Raw genomic sequence first — 16,167 nt, 5'->3', positions numbered from 1 at the left:
GGAGAAGGCTTGAAGTGATGCTGCCTAACATATAGCAATCACTCAAACAAAAGAAGCCAGGCTAGTCAGTCTACATTAAAGATGAGACGGCCCATAATAATCGAGACATTTATAGAAATGGCATCATTTCTCTACAGAGCATGTATGCCTGTCAAGATGGTGAACAATGCCAATTGCAATGTCAGTTTTTACCAATTTTTGTCAATTGTTACCATAAATGTAAATTTAAAATTTTCAGACTAATTACTAATGTGTGAAACAGCTGGGTAAATCTTAACATGCATGTTTTAGTAATTAGCAAGAAAAAAAGAAGCAGTACATTTAGAGAGTTCTCAATAAAATCTAACCTCAGGTCTTCTAATTGATCATCCAGTGCAGCTCACTCCTCATTACTGTAGGTCACCTCGTTGCATTGGACATGAAATCAATCCTTAAGCTGGGATATTTACATTACTCAGTCGTTCCAGTTGCTTGAACATTTGCAGTAATTGCTGAGCCGGTCTAAACTGATGCATTTGTGATGACTCAGCAATTGGTAGATTAAATCATGGTCAGCACTTGAGGGTGTGACCAGCGGCTAAAGGCAATGTCTTTTGAATACTGAAAGATCTCCTGACCTCTTTTTAAGGAACTTTATTAGTCTGTTTTATCTGTTGGCTGTATGATTGCCATCCACAGAGAAAGAGAGAGAAGTCTGCTTTTAAGTCCCTCCAGTAAACACACTGAAGTGTGATGTGTCATGTTAAGTCTCTGGCTTCTTAAGCTGCCTTCTCAATATTTTTCTGCTGCTTGCTGCCCATGCTGCCCTGCACTTGTTCTTCGGAATGACCGGTGTGATTCCTGCCAGAGTCCACACATGTGGATCACCTGGGATAACAGAATCTAGAGAGAAACATCTGTAATGTTTAGAACAGTGGTAATCAACCAAAACTGATTCAGTTGAAGTCCCATCAATCAGCCACGTTTTATTTATTGTTTATTATTTGACTTTAGTAAATCAGGACAGTAGTCAAGCAGCTCGCCCTAATATCCAGCTATTGCTATTGTATGTAAGCTACATATTGCTGGTGTTGTGCAAAAACCTCATATCTCCATTTTTTGGGGATTTAATCTTTTTTTTAATAAATCATTGCTATTGTTCATTCTTTACATTTGTTGGTGTTATTTTTTCAAAACACTATGAAAACAATTAAAAGTGAAACAAATAAGCTGACTGTGTTCTCTGTGTTCAATTAATTGAAAAACATTTTTTTCCTTTCCCTGAAGAGTATTAATTTTGGAGATATGAGATTTTGGCTGTACGCCAGCAATATGAAAGGGCTTGTGGGAGCAAGAAAGAGCGACACCCATTGTTACGTCTTTCCAGTATTGGGTCTTCAGTTTTATGAACTGCTGACCTGTATTTTAAAAGAGTAAAAACACAAATTCACTGCTATGAAAAGAGGTCAGGTGTGACAAAGGGTGTAATTTTGGTTCTTCCAAAAGTATTTTTCTTTTTTCCATTAATTTGGCTTCTGAGTAGGGCGAGGCTGAGTAACACTAGTTTACAACAATAAACATGAACAACAATGCCATGTAGCAGACAGTCTCAGGTTCAACTAAATGCAAAAGTTACCCTACAGCAGTGCTTCCCAAACTTTTTCTACTTTTTCCACTCCCCTACAGTCTCCCCTCAATTCCTGCAACACTGTTTTCCCAGTTATTTTGTGTTTTATCTTCTTTGTTTTTCTATATTTGTTTGTACAAGGGTTTGAGGTGCAAAACTGAGCAAATGTGACCTGAATTGATCATGTTTATATTTCTATTTTTGCTTAATGCTTACTGGGCAAAGCAAGTTGTCCATGTACATTGTAAAAACAGTTTGTTTGTGTCTCATATGTAACACCTCTGTCTCTCTTTTTGTCTTCTCTCTCATTCTGTCCATCCAGATGTCCATGTGCTGGTTTCTTAGGCCCATCCATTACTACAGATGAATCTTCAGCTTCTTCGGCATAGCTCAGCACCGAGATAGTCCCATCCCCTTTGTGTGGGTGATAAGGGACTACATTAATCAGGATGCCCTCCTCTGTAAGGGCAGGCAGCCTGAAGGATCCGGAGGTGGCTGAGCTTTTCTTCAAAGAAGACCCTGAGAAGCTTTTCTCTGACCTCAGAGAGATCGGCCATGGCAGCTTCGGCGCTGTCTACTTTGTATGTTTTCACATCTAATCAGAAATGCACATTAACATGAAAGTTTAGATGTTAAAGTAAATGTCAGTGAATGCATTAATGAGGTCTTTTGTCTATTTAAATGAAAAACACTGCAAGAAAAAAGGCTTTAGTATCCCAAGGCCAGTGAAATACTGGGTTAGCTATTGAATCAAATACAGCTGTTGTTAAGATCCAGTATATGAGTATGCTTACAGTGGGTAAAGGTTTGTCTACAAATATTAAAGTAAAGCCAATTGCTCTTGACCAAACGACAATGCCACTTAGGAGAAAATGACTTTGACTAGTCCTTGATGCCTTCATGACAGCCTTGCACACAGTGGAGTTTAAAATAACGTGAATCTTGTAATGCCACATCGTTTATGAAAGCAGATGAGCAGACAGTAAGATGTGATGTATTTTATTTTTGAAATGTGCACGAACTGTTATTTCTGATATTTTCCAGGCACGGGATGTGCGCACAAATGAGGTGGTGGCAATTAAAAAGATGTCCTACAGCGGCAAACAGTCAAATGAGGTGAGACTAGATAAATTGGTGTTTTTGTTGTAGTAGTTTGGAAAAAAAAATATATATTCTACTTAAAATCAGGTCAGTCATTACTGATGTTCATTTCTTAGTGCAACTTATAGGACACTAGCAGGAAAGAAACACTTCTTTGAGCTTTACACTCTAGAGAAGTTGTTGGTCCTGATTGCTACCTACATGGTCTAGTCAGTCTCTTGCATTCTCACACTCACTCACTGTTATTCTTTCAGAAATGGCAGGACATCATAAAGGAGGTGAAGTTTCTCAAGAGGATCCGGCACCCTAACAGTATAGAGTACAAAGGCTGTTACCTCCGTGAACACACAGCATGGGTAAGTCACCTCTTTATAGATCTAAAGATTGGCTGATTGTGTAAATGATATGAGGTGTTTATGTTTCTATCCATTAATATTCTTACCCCTTTTATTTTATTTTTTTTAAAGCTGGTGATGGAGTACTGTCTTGGTTCAGCCTCTGATCTGCTTGAAGGTGAGCGGGTTTGATGTGTAAAACAGACATATTGAAAGAGGATGTTGATGGTTTTGATTTGATTGATTCATGACTTAAAAAATGTGAAACTTTTGGCTAGAGTTAATTTTTTTTTTTTTAAAGATTTATTTTTGGCCTTTTTTGGGTAGGACAGTGGATAGAGTGGGAAGCAGGGAAGAGAGCAGGGAGAGACATGCAGGAAATAGTGCCACGGGCCGGATTCGAACCCGGGTCACCTGCATATATGGCATGCGCCTTAACCACTCGACTACTGGCACGCCTAGAGTTGGTTTTTAACTGATAAATTGAGGGTTTAAGGTTTTGAATGTTTTGGCTTTCATGTCTTGGTCTGCTAAAAATATGTAGTAATGATTTTAGTAGGTGTTAAAATTCTGTGAAGTTTTTCAGAGATGCCACTTTTTTTTTTTTTTTTTTTTAACATTCTTACTGGTTTCCTGAAAATCCTTAAAAAGTCTTACTTAGTCTTAAATTGTATATTTGAAATTTCAGGCCATAAAAAATCTTAAGTCTGATTTTGACCTGTGTGGTCTTAAATTTTTGAAGGCACTTTTGACCAAGACATCATTATCCAAGATTTGTTTTCTAGCCAACTTTTTACGATTTTAATGATCTTCCTCCACAATTTATTTCATAAATATTCAGGGAATTCAGTGTTGAATGTTCTAAATTTCCAGGGGGGTGGGGGGGCATCCAGACCCCTCTCTGATTTTATTCGACTCACTGGGATTCAATGAACTCTGTACTGTTGTGACACACTAGTCTAGTTCTCTAACGTCTGGGCTGCCAAATGGTGCAGCCCACCCTTACTTTAGCAGGCGTTCCCTGGCAAGAAACACTACTATACTTTTATCAGCGTACAACATATTGGTAGAATAGCTTCATTAAATGTGCCAGAAGTCCTAACATTTTGGTGTTTACGACCAAAAAATGTATTTTGCAGAATACCATTTAACATTTCATAAACAGTATATTAAATCATAAAATTCAGCTCTCGTCCAGTGTAGCAAAAATCTCATGTCTTTCATTTTTGACCGTTTACAATGCAAGGTGTAAGTATTCACCATTAACGTCTTAAGAAGTCTTGAATTTGAGTTTGAAAGTGTGTAGGAAGCCTGAACCTAAGTTTCAGGGAATTTTTATGTGTAGGTCTAAATGGGTTAATCACATGTTTTGCTCTATTAAGGGTCCAGATTGCAACCTCTTTTAAAAAGTCAACTTAATGTTTTCAAATGAGAACATTCTCACCTTGAAAAGTTGGTCCTTACCGTGGAGCTAATATGTAAGTCAAATTTAAAAGAGCTGTCAAAAACCTTGAGATTTTGACAGAAGGTCAACTGTGGGAGGCTAACAGACAAAAACACCATCAGTGCCCAGGACTTCAGATCTATCACACGCAATGATTTCAGTTTTCTCTTCATTGAGACTCAGGAAGTTTATCTCCATCCTGATTTAACATCTTTAAAACTATTCAGCAAGGCTGACAGAAAATACGGCCAGTACTGTGAACTCATTAGATCAGTGTGATTCATGCTCAAATGTTATTTTTCTTTTTCAGTTCATAAAAAACCTCTACAAGAAGTAGAGATTGCTGCCATAACACATGGTGCTCTGCAGGGGCTGGCTTACCTTCATTCCCACAACATGATCCACAGGTGAGCAAAGCTTATGTAAACACTGCATCTCTGAGATGACCCTCATCTAGCTTTCTCTTTTTTCTCACACACACACACACACACACCTACACATGGACTAACATATGTTTCTGTCTCATAGGGATGTGAAGGCGGGTAACATTCTGCTGACTGAGCCGGGGCAGGTCAAACTGGCAGACTTTGGCTCTGCCTCCATCGCCTCACCTGCCAACTCCTTTGTAGGAACGCCATATTGGTGAGAGTACTGAATAAGAATTAAAGACATTTATGTTCAAAATGTGGTTGGATGCAATCAGAGCTTTATGTGCAGCCTCTAACTGAGCGTTAAAAAGCCCTGTATCAAAGATTAGAATGTAAAAGTATTTGCTCATTTCTTGTAAAAAGTAGTTTGATTTATTCTATTCCTTTGTTGCTGGAAGTAGGGGTCAGATAGTGAAATAAGTTATTAAAAAAAATAAATGAAAACTTAAAATTCTTAACGTTGACGTTAGATGCATTTAGACCAAAATGTACACGTGTTTCACTTTAAAAGAGGCAAATGTTTTTGAGGTCATTACATTTTTTGATACTTTGTGCTGTAAAATGATTCTGTCTACATTATTTTAAAGATGATGGTACCAAAAAGTACAGATGTTAAAGAAACTAGGTCCCTTTCAGAAGACACAAGCATGTGAGAGGATGGCAAAAGAACACCTGCACCCTCTCTAACATTGGTGGTGTTCCATCCATCTGTCTGTCCTCTTCCACTAAGCGGAGGTCAGGCAGCAAGCTAAGCAAGTCACGTCAATTCCATGAAGAAGACCTTGAGATTCTTAAACTCCTTCACAGGAGGCAAGAACTCACCTCCACCATTTTCTGGCACAGAACCATGGCCTCAGACTTGGAGGTGCTGACCCTCAGTCCAGCTGCTTCCCACTTGGCTGTAAATTTGTGGTGTGAGCCCTGATGTGGCCAATGTATTAGTGCTTTTTTTTTGTACCGAAGTGTTGCCAAATTTATGCAATTTAGGCAGTGTCAAGGTGTTAACTTGGAGTTTTTGATAATTGAAAACTAAAAGTTACCAGTAATAATGGCCAAAGGACTTCCAACATGATAATGAAGTATAAAACTTTCTTGCCATAATAACTTCTAATATGACTGTAGCAACGAAAAGCATCTCTCTTTTTTAAAGCAAAAAAATTGTCTTTTCTCTGCCCCCCTTATCCCTTTTTTCCCTCTCTACATCCAGGATGGCCCCAGAGGTGATTCTAGCTATGGATGAGGGTCAATATGATGGCAAGGTTGATGTCTGGTCCTTAGGGATTACCTGTATAGAATTAGGTGGGTGAGAGTGTATGAACAACATTATTTGAATATAAAAATTGTTTGATTTAGTACGCCTAGATTTTGTTTACACTTTATGGTCCTCATTTATCAAACATGTGCACATCAGAAATTTGGGTGTATGGTCATTTTCAAGCACGCATCAGCATTTATCAATCTGAATGTGAGCGTACGACATGGTCAAACCTGCTTTGCATTAGATCAGATACGACTTTTAAAATGTATTCAGCATTAAACCAAGGTTTCCCAATGAGCAACATTGATTTTAAATGATAATGATCAGTGCCAGTTTTTTATCTTTGATGAACGAGTGCTTCTTTATTAATTCATTATGAAAAATAAATCAATAACAATTTGACAGGCAGCCTACAGTTATTAAGTAAGACCATAGTATCACTTTGAAAAAAATGTGGGAAATATAAGCAAAATAAACCCTGCAGTTATTTGGAGTAGAAAAAAGAATCTTGAGAGATGAGTTAAATGTTTAGCTTCATGAATAGGAAATATTTTAGACTGCCACTGTCACTGAGTTAAGGGTTTATTAGGAAGAGGATAACCTTGCAAAGCAGATGTTTTTGTTTTTCACTGGTGAATCCATCTTGCAAAGCTCCCGTCTGAACCGTTTGGGCCTGGTTTACAGGACCAATCAGCGACGAGGGGCAGTACTTTCAGGCGCAGCAGAGTTGTGATGTAAACAAGCAGCAGCAAGAGCTGGTGCAGTTATGGAGGAAGAGATTTGCGTGGTTTCTGCTTAAGCGCCAGTTTTATCAGAACTTGATGACATTTCTTCGTTAAAAGAAGAACAAAGAACAGCAATGAGTTGTTTTCTTTTCAAAAACCACAAAAGTCGAGTACTTACATGTCTATAGTCGCCATGTTTTGCATTACTCCTTAGTAGCTGTGCACTCGCAGCTCGATAGCAGCTACATCACGTGTTTTGTTGCTCTTATTGGCCCGTAGAGATGTGATAGACAGAACGTTCATCCAATCACACTCCGAGTTTTTTTCAAAGCCTCTGCTTTTTCTCAAACATTTCCTATTGAAGCTTCCCCAGATGGATGTGTGAAACAAATCCATCTGGTGTGTCAGGTTAGGAAGAGGAGGGATTTTCTCCAAACTATTACACTGTAAAAACTTTGAGAGTGTGCTCAAGAGCTAACTATAAACAAACACCAAAAAATAACTGAACATTGCATCATAATCAGTCAGAATCTGGAGATTCAGATAATCAATCTAATCCACTACTGTGATTAACGGCTGTCTGAGGGAGCATACGCAAAAGTTTTTTGTAGTATTGGCATTTCATCCACACGGAAATGGGGTTTTGGTTGACTGTAACTGATACTTTTTGTTGTGTGGACGGCCAACTCATCTTTCTTGAAACGATTACGTCACACATAGCGTAGCTTTCCTAAGACACCTGCGCGAGTCCGGCAAAAACAACAATGGTGGATTACAGGGTTGTGTTCGTGCTGCAGAAGCTACTGAGCTTGTTATGGCTTTCACAGCAAAATTTGGTGCTTCTTTACCACCACCGTGAAACGTGTACACCATATGCGCTTAAATCCAATGCAGAGAACGATCAGAAGGGCAAGTAAAAGAAAGTTTGTATCAGTTTTCTTTGATCTTCCTCTCTCTTTTGGTGCATTTCCGTGGCATCAAAACAGCAGATATTTCCTGAAACGATCCCGTCTTTGCAGAAAACTTTTTCAAAACCAAAAGGGCAATATATTGTTTTCATCTCTGTGTGGACGGGGCCTCATCAGGACCTCATCAAGTAATCTGAAATGTAAACATTACCACTAATATGTTTGGCAAGAAATCTTTCCAGACTAGAAATATAACATACAACCATTCTTTATTTGTGTTATAGGCTACTGGACATTTCAGGTTTTCTTAAATTTATTTTGTCTTTTTAAGTCTCATGAACTGTTGGAAGAGAGCGTTTTCTCTGCGCCGTAAACCGGCATATCACTGTCTGACTCTTAGAATTAGCATGGAAAAATAATGATACCTGAAACTGAGGTATCACAGTCAATCTCTCAGTCTGGTGCAACTTAAGGCTGGCCTCCTTCTGCATGCTACTTCTTTTAAGAGCATCAACACGCTTTAATATCCCCATCTTAAGAGCTGGATGACACTTTTAGGCTGGAAAACAACAAATATATAATTTTCCTTTACTTCTCTGTCCTGGATACTGAAACTGTAATAAAGGGAGCAGGTAATTGTGCCCTATTATGGATCTCTGGCTGAACCTATTGGGTCATGTTATTTAAATAACGATTCTTTTAAGCTGCCTTATTTATCAATACCCACCCTGTCATACGCTGTGATTGGCCAGATACACACGTTTCATAAATCACTTGTGAACCTTGCCGTAAGATGATTTCCACACCCAAATCTGTGCTGGTTTCTATACAGGTTTAATAAATGAGAGGCCTCTGTGAACTCTGGCAAAACGGTACAACTTCAGTACTTGCACTATCCCGTGTAATTCCATTGGTATTAGTGGCGCTGTTTGGCCAAAATATGTTGCACGGATACATGTTGGTTTGATTTTGGGTTCATTTAGTGATGCTCATGAATTCTTTCAATTTCAGCGGAGAGGAAGCCTCCCCTGTTTAACATGAATGCAATGAGTGCCTTATACCACATAGCGCAGAATGAAAGCCCTACACTGCAATCCAGTGAATGGTGAGGTCACACACACTAACACTTGTATGCGTAATTATAACTTATACCTACCTACAGTTATTCTTGTCCTTGAGCAGAAACAAGAAAATTGTTTCTTTGCATGAAAATACATATATGTATGACAGTTTGTGAAGTTTGAAGCTCTTCTTTGCCTTTCTTGTGGTTTTCTTCTACGTTTTAGACCAAAAATGGTTTTTAGTTGTTGTAGACTTTTGGTACAAGCGACTGCCTTTTTTAACCAATTATCTCACCATCTTTATTTTAGGACGGATTACTTTAGAAACTTTATCGATTCTTGCCTTCAGAAAATCCCCCAGGACAGACCGCACTCGGACGACATGCTGGGTGTAAGTGCACACATGTTCACTTTACACATGTGATGTAGAAAGAGAGAGCGGGTCAGTGTGTTAAGATGGGAGACTGACAGAGCCCTCTACTGATAAATCTCTCTCTGATGTTTGCTCTCTGCTCTGTTCTGTCCCTCATAAGCTTCTATTTTCATCCACTAATCCTCTCCTTCCGGACTTATGCACACACAACCAGAACACGCAGACACAAACACGCTAACAAAGCTTGATTTTGGTTGGAAAAAGAAAAACCAAACAAACAGAAAAAAACACAGATGTAATTATTGTAGTGATGTGACTTCAGCGTCCATTGTTGAGTAACTGAGCAGCTGTCACTTAGCCCACTAATGGACTCACTACTGCTAATGGAAGTCGTCCTTTGTGGATGGAAACACTGCACATTGTGTATCTTTTTAAATGTCAACTTTCATAATTATTATACTGTCTAACTGCACCCTTTTATTACCTCCCAGGGCTCTTATTTAGTTCGCTGAGATTGAACACAATGGTACATACAAAAAAATTTATGTTGGGTTTTCTGTAATTGACCATTAAAAAGCCATTTAGAGATTCCTTTGATTTCCAACAAATCTCACCAAACATGTCATGTTCATGGATGTCTCTTAGATTGGACTAGCTAGCATGACCCTCAGGCATCACTAGGGACATTTTTTCCCATTTGGGCAAATTTTTCCTTTTTATCTCCTTACCATTTTGGCTGTGTTAGTGCATATGGTCCAATTTTTTTTGTTATAAAGTTTCTTTCTTGGCAGATTTTGGAATTCAAATTTTAATTGCTATATTGGGACAGGGGAACTATGTGAAACAAATTTACTACCCTTTAAAGTCCCCTTCCCAAAAATTGATACGTCCACTTCCAAAAACGGCAACAAAAATAATACACATTAATATTTTTTTTCTGCTTTCTTTGGTCAAATCTTTTGATAAACTTCTGTTCTGATCAAAACAATCAAACCACATTTTTTGATCTCATAGTGGCAGAAAAAAAATATTAATCTGTTTAGTTTTTGTAGCAGTTTTTTGGAAGTGGACATTTTTTTCCTTACTGACTTTAAAGGGTTGTAAATTAAAGTGATACCTGAGGGTTAATCAGCATAGTTTAATTTTTAATCTAGTTTAGTTATTCAATCATAACACAACTCCAGACATTTTACAGTGTAGACATTTCAAACAAAGTCAATAGTCATGCGTTGAGTAATGACTGAAAAGGCTTAGGCAGAAGCAAACTGCTTATAAATGCCTATCCTACGTTTTCGACTATTTGAGCTACCAACTTCTGTGGTTTGATTATTTGATGGAAAATTTGATTAAAATTGTTACAGTTTTAGGGAGTGCAGATGGTCCAGTGGTTTAAGGCGCTACCCATGTACCCATGTTTCCAAGTCTATCCACTGTCCTTCCTCAAATCAAATAAAAGCATGAAAAGCCCAAAAATAAATCTTAAAAAAAATGTACAGTTTGATAAAAAAAAGAGAAACATTTAATAATTTTTACCACCTATCATTTTTTTTAATAACTTGCAGTGCACATTGTATTTGTCTTTCAAAGAAAGGGGCCCTCAAAGGTCAAAGTCGCAAAAATGTGTTGATTAATGATGAGGTGATGAAAATGTATGTTATATGAAATATTAAGTTTTTAAATTAAAATACCAAGCAGTAAAAAGTGTGTGATTAGACACTGATAGGTGAAAGTGTGCATGTATTGGAAATAGAAGTGATAATCCAGTGATTAGATCATCACTATTTATAAAATCCTGTAGACGTTCATCGTTTACAACATGTAGTTTTTGCTACTTTGACACTGATTGTTTACATCACACAAGTTTGTTACTTCCACCTTAACCTCCTGAGACCTGAGCTTTTGTTTGGAAAGAATTTTTAGTTTCTCCCATATATTTAGGATAAGTAAAATCTGATAAGTTAAAACATCAGCCTTGTCTTTCAAACTTCAGGGTAAAACCTAAAGGCCTAAAAGCCTAAACATACAAAAAAGCCCCCCAAAAGTATGTAAAGTCCTGAAAATGTTCAAAATAATTCCCCTTAAAATGTCTTAGCATATTATGAAAAGTTCACTAATGCATTTCTTAAAATTCAATGAAAATGACAGAAACCTCCAAACCAATTCCCTCACATTTACATGGAAATTCCTGAAAAGCAAAAAAATCCCTGAATATATTTCATTCCCCCAAATCTTCCAATGGAACTCTCCAAAATATACAAACATATCCTCTAAATTTCCATGGAAATACTTGATAATTTCCAAGCAAATTCCCCAAAATATCCAAACGGCAAATTATCCCAACATTTGAAGCAAATTCCTTTAACCTCAATAAACATTCTGAACAATTATCTCCAAATTCTAATAGCAGAAACAGTTACCTTGTTGTAGGAAAGCCCTCATATGTGCATGCAAGATCTTAGAGGTAAAAAAAAATTGCATTTACCTCTCGACTTTTGCTGTCTTAAATACCAGTAGAGGAAGAGTGGAGCAACAGACTGTTATTGAAGATGTTTGGTTAATATTTCATCACTAAATTAGCTTAACAAATGAGAAATTAGTGTTTTACATGATGCATTTTTCTCTGTTTTACAAAAATATTGGAAATGTGCTCTGCTATTGAGGAGGAGCTGAGTAGTTCCATGCTCCCTGCTGTGCAGTGACACAGATCATAGCAGCCACATCATCCAGACAGAGCCACTGCCAGCATGATTTAGCTCTGGGAGAGGAGGCATGACTTTTTGCATTTTCATGCTATCTTTAAAATATTATGTATTGTAGGTTTTTTAGATTCTCCTGGCAAAACAGGTGTAAATTAGCATTATAGCTAACTCTAGTTCAACAGTTTATCAGTTCCTGGTCCCTATCAAATTAACTCATAAACTAAACTACCATATCAACACCCTCTCTTCTTGTCACTCAAACTTTGCATTCTTTTTGCTGTCATGTAAAGGTATTTAAAACCTATTCCTTAGCTGTCTATTTTTTGAAATATAACATTATAAACTCATTAATTTTTCAAATTGTGGAGTTTATGTTACAAATATATCAATATATATTGATCTCCCCCTAAGTTTTCAGTTATAATGCTTTGTCTTCAGTCTGTCCTGCATCTCATTTAGTCAAAAGTTGTCTTATAAAGGCAAGGATTTCAGTACAGAGCCATAGTTTGTGCTCTTTTATAGAGGGTTACCTTCTTCTCTCCTACAGCATGCATTTCTTCAGCGTGAACGTCCAGACTCAGTGCTGATGGATCTCATTCAGAGGACCAAGGATGCAGTACGAGAGCTGGACAACTTGCAGTACCGTAAGATGAAGAAGATTCTCCTCCAGGAAGCCCACAATGGACCCACGGCAGAGGCCCAGGATGGAGATGAGGTGTGCAGAAGTTTATATGTGCAACAGTTACAGCATTTTAGGAGTTAATTTTAGAAAAAGGCATACATGTTCAGTTCTCATGGCATTGATTGAAGCAGAGGAAATAACCCAGCATGCATTGGTTTGTATGCATGTCTGTCTGTGTCTTTTGGTCTTTCTCTTGTTCCCTTCCTCTCTCCTTTCCTGTCTCTTCTCTGTCTGCTCCCTCGGTTGTCTCTCCAGGAGCTGGAGCCAGGCGGAGGTCGAACAGGAACAGTCAACAGTGTGGGCAGTAATCAGTCAATCCCCAGCATGTCCATCAGCGCCAGCTCACAGAGCAGCTCCGTCAACAGTCTGAATGAAGCGGCCCAGGACAGCCGGAGTGAACTGGATCTGATGGAGGGAGACCACACGGTCATGTCCAACAGTTCCGTCATACACCTCAAACCGGTGGGTGAATTGACAAAGACATATGAATAGTAAGAGGTTTTGTTAAGACTTGATCTTGTTTATTAATGGTAAATTTTGCAAATTTGTTATCTGCTGGGCTACCTTCTCTCTTTTCTCTCTCACTGACATGACAACATACTGAATAACAACATTTTCAAAACACTGATAAAGGTGCATTTTAAGAAGCAAGGCTGTTTGTGAATCTCCTTAGCCCTTATCTCTACCCCTATGTTTTTAGTGCTTCTTTTGTTATGTTTAAAGTTTGTTAAGTACCATAACAACCAGGGCTGTAGTCAGCCAAAGAAAATCTTGGTCGGCTGAAATTTGACCCCCACACCGACCAACCCATTGGTCATGCAGGTAAAAAAATTACCAAAAAAAGGGCAAAATCAGCTAAATCCATGACAGGCTCCTCATTGCACCCTCTGGCAGCGTGCACCTGCCTTTAACCATATTATTTTTGTGATCATGGCACAATTACTCTTTGGCATCATATAGCCTACAAAATATCCTCAGACAATTGTTTGTCTGAGAATATAGTGTAATATATCAGCATATATCAGACAGCATGCAGTGTTTATTTACCGAGGTAAAGAGAAAAAAGTTTGCTGGTTAGGACTTAATGACCAGGAGACATTGTCTTTTCTCTGTTTTGCTCTCTGTCAGTCTGTAACAGACACTAATGCTGTTGTGAATATTTTAATTTGATAATAAACAGACAGTACTACATATTTACTGACCGGGGAATTAAACAGGTCATCAGAGTTGGGACGCTGATGGTGGGCAAAGCAGAGACACTTAGCAGCACCACTTCAATACAAAAAGCCTGTCTTTTTATGTCAAGTTTGACATAAAGTTATTTACAAGTGTAACCACTGTGAAACAATCAGAATATATTATATTCTGTGCCACTTTGTGTGCCTCTCTGCCTGTATTGCCCAGTGCTGCATTTCCAAATCGAATGAAAGGTGTCAGCCCTAATAACAACATAGTATATCAATTCCTCTGTATGATGTCTCCAGGAGGAAGAGGAGAGTTTGTCTGGGGAGCAGGCAGCCACAAGTCAACCCTCTGAGCCTCAGCCCACACCAGCTCAGGCACCAAGGAAGCACTACCGAAACAGAGAGCACTTTGCCACCATCCGCACAGCATCACTGGTGAGAATGCACTTTGTTTCTCCTCAGTATATCTCACTCACTTGTTTGATTTTGTTGTGCGTGTTTGATATTGTTTGATATGAAAAACATTAGATGATTTTTGCTTCATCTTTGACAAAAGGACTATATGTAGTTAAATATATCTACATTTTACTATCCTTTTTAACATTTTTAATACTTAACTGATTCTCTGTGGAATTTGCTGATCCTCCCCTGCAGGTAACCCGTGAGATGCAGGAACATGAGCAGGACTCTGAGCTGCGAGAGCAGATGTCAGGATACAAACGAATGAGACGGCAGCATCAGAAGCACCTGATGGCGCTGGAGAACAAGCTGAAAGGAGAGATGGACGAGCACAGACTCAGGCTGGACAAAGAGCTGGAGAGTCAGAGAAACAACTTCACCCAGGAGATGGAGAAACTCCTCAAAAAACATCAGGCATCCCTGGACAAGGACGTAAGGGGGAAAACTTCAGAAAAATTAGTTCCAAGATATTAAGCCTTTGACAAAGCAGATTAGCCAAATGCTCTTGTACTTACTGAAAACAGGACTGATATATTCAACTTTTACTGTTTTAAGGGTGTTTCTTCAACTGAGCAAGTGTTTTCCTTGTCCTTATTCAATGTTTAGCTTAAGACATTTAGCAACGATGAGAAGAAGTTCCAGCAACACATCCAGGTGCAGCAGAAGAAAGAGCTTAGCAGCTTCCTTGAATCACAGAAAAGAGAGTATAAACTACGCAAGGAGCAGCTTAAAGAGGTAAAATACTGTGCACAACTCCAACACAACCTTTTTATGATATAATCCAACTTGTTAGGAATAGTCATCTACTGTATATTTTTATGTTTGCCTTACTGAAAAAAAGGAAATCTTTTCAGTTTTTAAAACTAAGAGCTAAGAGAAAGTATTCACATCTAATTGGCTGTAAACTAAGAATTTTTGGTGTTTTGCATCAGTCCCTTATTTATTTATTTTTTTTATGTCCACTGATCAGTTCAGTGACCAATCGTTTCAGCTCACCACAGCTTTGTCTTTGACACCAAATATCTGGTCTAAAAAGTATGAAAGGCAGAGCATGTTTAGGCTTCAGTGTGTAAAATAAGACAGTTGCATTCTATTAAATCACAAAAAATGTAATATGAGTGTTAATTTTTCTGTTTTTAAATGTCAATATGCTGACAAACAGTAATTTCCCAAAAGCCAAATGACTACAATATGCACATTATTTTGGCAGGAACTGAGCGAAAATCAGTCGACTCCCAAGAAGGAGAAGCAGGAGTGGCTGTCCAAGCAGAAGGAGAACATCCAACACTTTCAGGTCAGAATATTCCCACACAGTAACCGAGATTTCCAAGCACCAAGACCTGATGCTGATTTAAGTCAGACCTGCCGATTATTTAGCACCATCTCACCATAAGAAACTTTCATTTACAAAAACTGATTTTCAAGTCATGAGACAGTGCCTGTAGAAAGTATTCAGCCCCCTGAATCTTTTACCTTTTTATTGATCTCATATATCAATCATGGTCAATATAATTTGGCTTTAAAAAAAACAAAAAACACAAAAAACAACAACTTTGTAATGTCAAATTAAATGTCCACAAAGCAATGTCATTTAAACAATAATATGTCATGTAAAATCAGTCAGCGTTTAGTAGATACAACTTTGGCTACAATCACAGCACAGCACTCCACTCCAAGGTGGTGAGTACTTCTTATGGGCACTGTAAGCTGTTTCCACAAACTTAATATCAGTGGTTTTTTCCTATGATTATTTATTGTTATGCTACATTGTGTTACATCCCAGGCGGAGGAAGAGGCTAACCTGCTGAGGAGGCAGAGACAGTACCTGGAGTTAGAGTGTCGGCGGTTCAAACGCAGAATCCTTATTGCCAGACACAATGTGGAGCAGGATCTGGCCAGAGAGG

The 16,167-nt window shown here is 38.2% G+C and overlaps 1 protein-coding gene across 1 annotated transcript in view; it reads left to right on the top strand.

Moving 5' to 3' along the window:
• The window catches only part of LOC121518469 (serine/threonine-protein kinase TAO1-like), a 47,443-nt gene that overhangs the window by 22,139 nt on the left and 9,137 nt on the right, over positions 1-16,167 (top strand). Inside the window, exons 2-17 of the mRNA XM_041800793.1 lie at positions 1,929-2,187; positions 2,651-2,722; positions 2,962-3,063; positions 3,175-3,220; positions 4,797-4,893; positions 5,015-5,128; positions 6,122-6,213; positions 8,817-8,910; positions 9,176-9,257; positions 12,486-12,653; positions 12,876-13,082; positions 14,105-14,239; positions 14,459-14,695; positions 14,870-14,998; positions 15,474-15,557; positions 16,047-16,166. Coding sequence (XP_041656727.1) covers positions 2,056-2,187; positions 2,651-2,722; positions 2,962-3,063; positions 3,175-3,220; positions 4,797-4,893; positions 5,015-5,128; positions 6,122-6,213; positions 8,817-8,910; positions 9,176-9,257; positions 12,486-12,653; positions 12,876-13,082; positions 14,105-14,239; positions 14,459-14,695; positions 14,870-14,998; positions 15,474-15,557; positions 16,047-16,166 — 1,911 coding nt within the window. The 5' untranslated portion in view covers positions 1,929-2,055. The remainder of the gene's footprint in view (positions 1-1,928; positions 2,188-2,650; positions 2,723-2,961; positions 3,064-3,174; positions 3,221-4,796; positions 4,894-5,014; positions 5,129-6,121; positions 6,214-8,816; positions 8,911-9,175; positions 9,258-12,485; positions 12,654-12,875; positions 13,083-14,104; positions 14,240-14,458; positions 14,696-14,869; positions 14,999-15,473; positions 15,558-16,046; position 16,167) is intronic.

Source organism: Cheilinus undulatus, linkage group 12, assembly GCF_018320785.1.
Source record: "Cheilinus undulatus linkage group 12, ASM1832078v1, whole genome shotgun sequence".
NCBI classification, from domain to species: Eukaryota; Metazoa; Chordata; class Actinopteri; order Labriformes; family Labridae; genus Cheilinus; species Cheilinus undulatus.
This window is presented reverse-complemented; position numbering and strand designations above follow the sequence as displayed.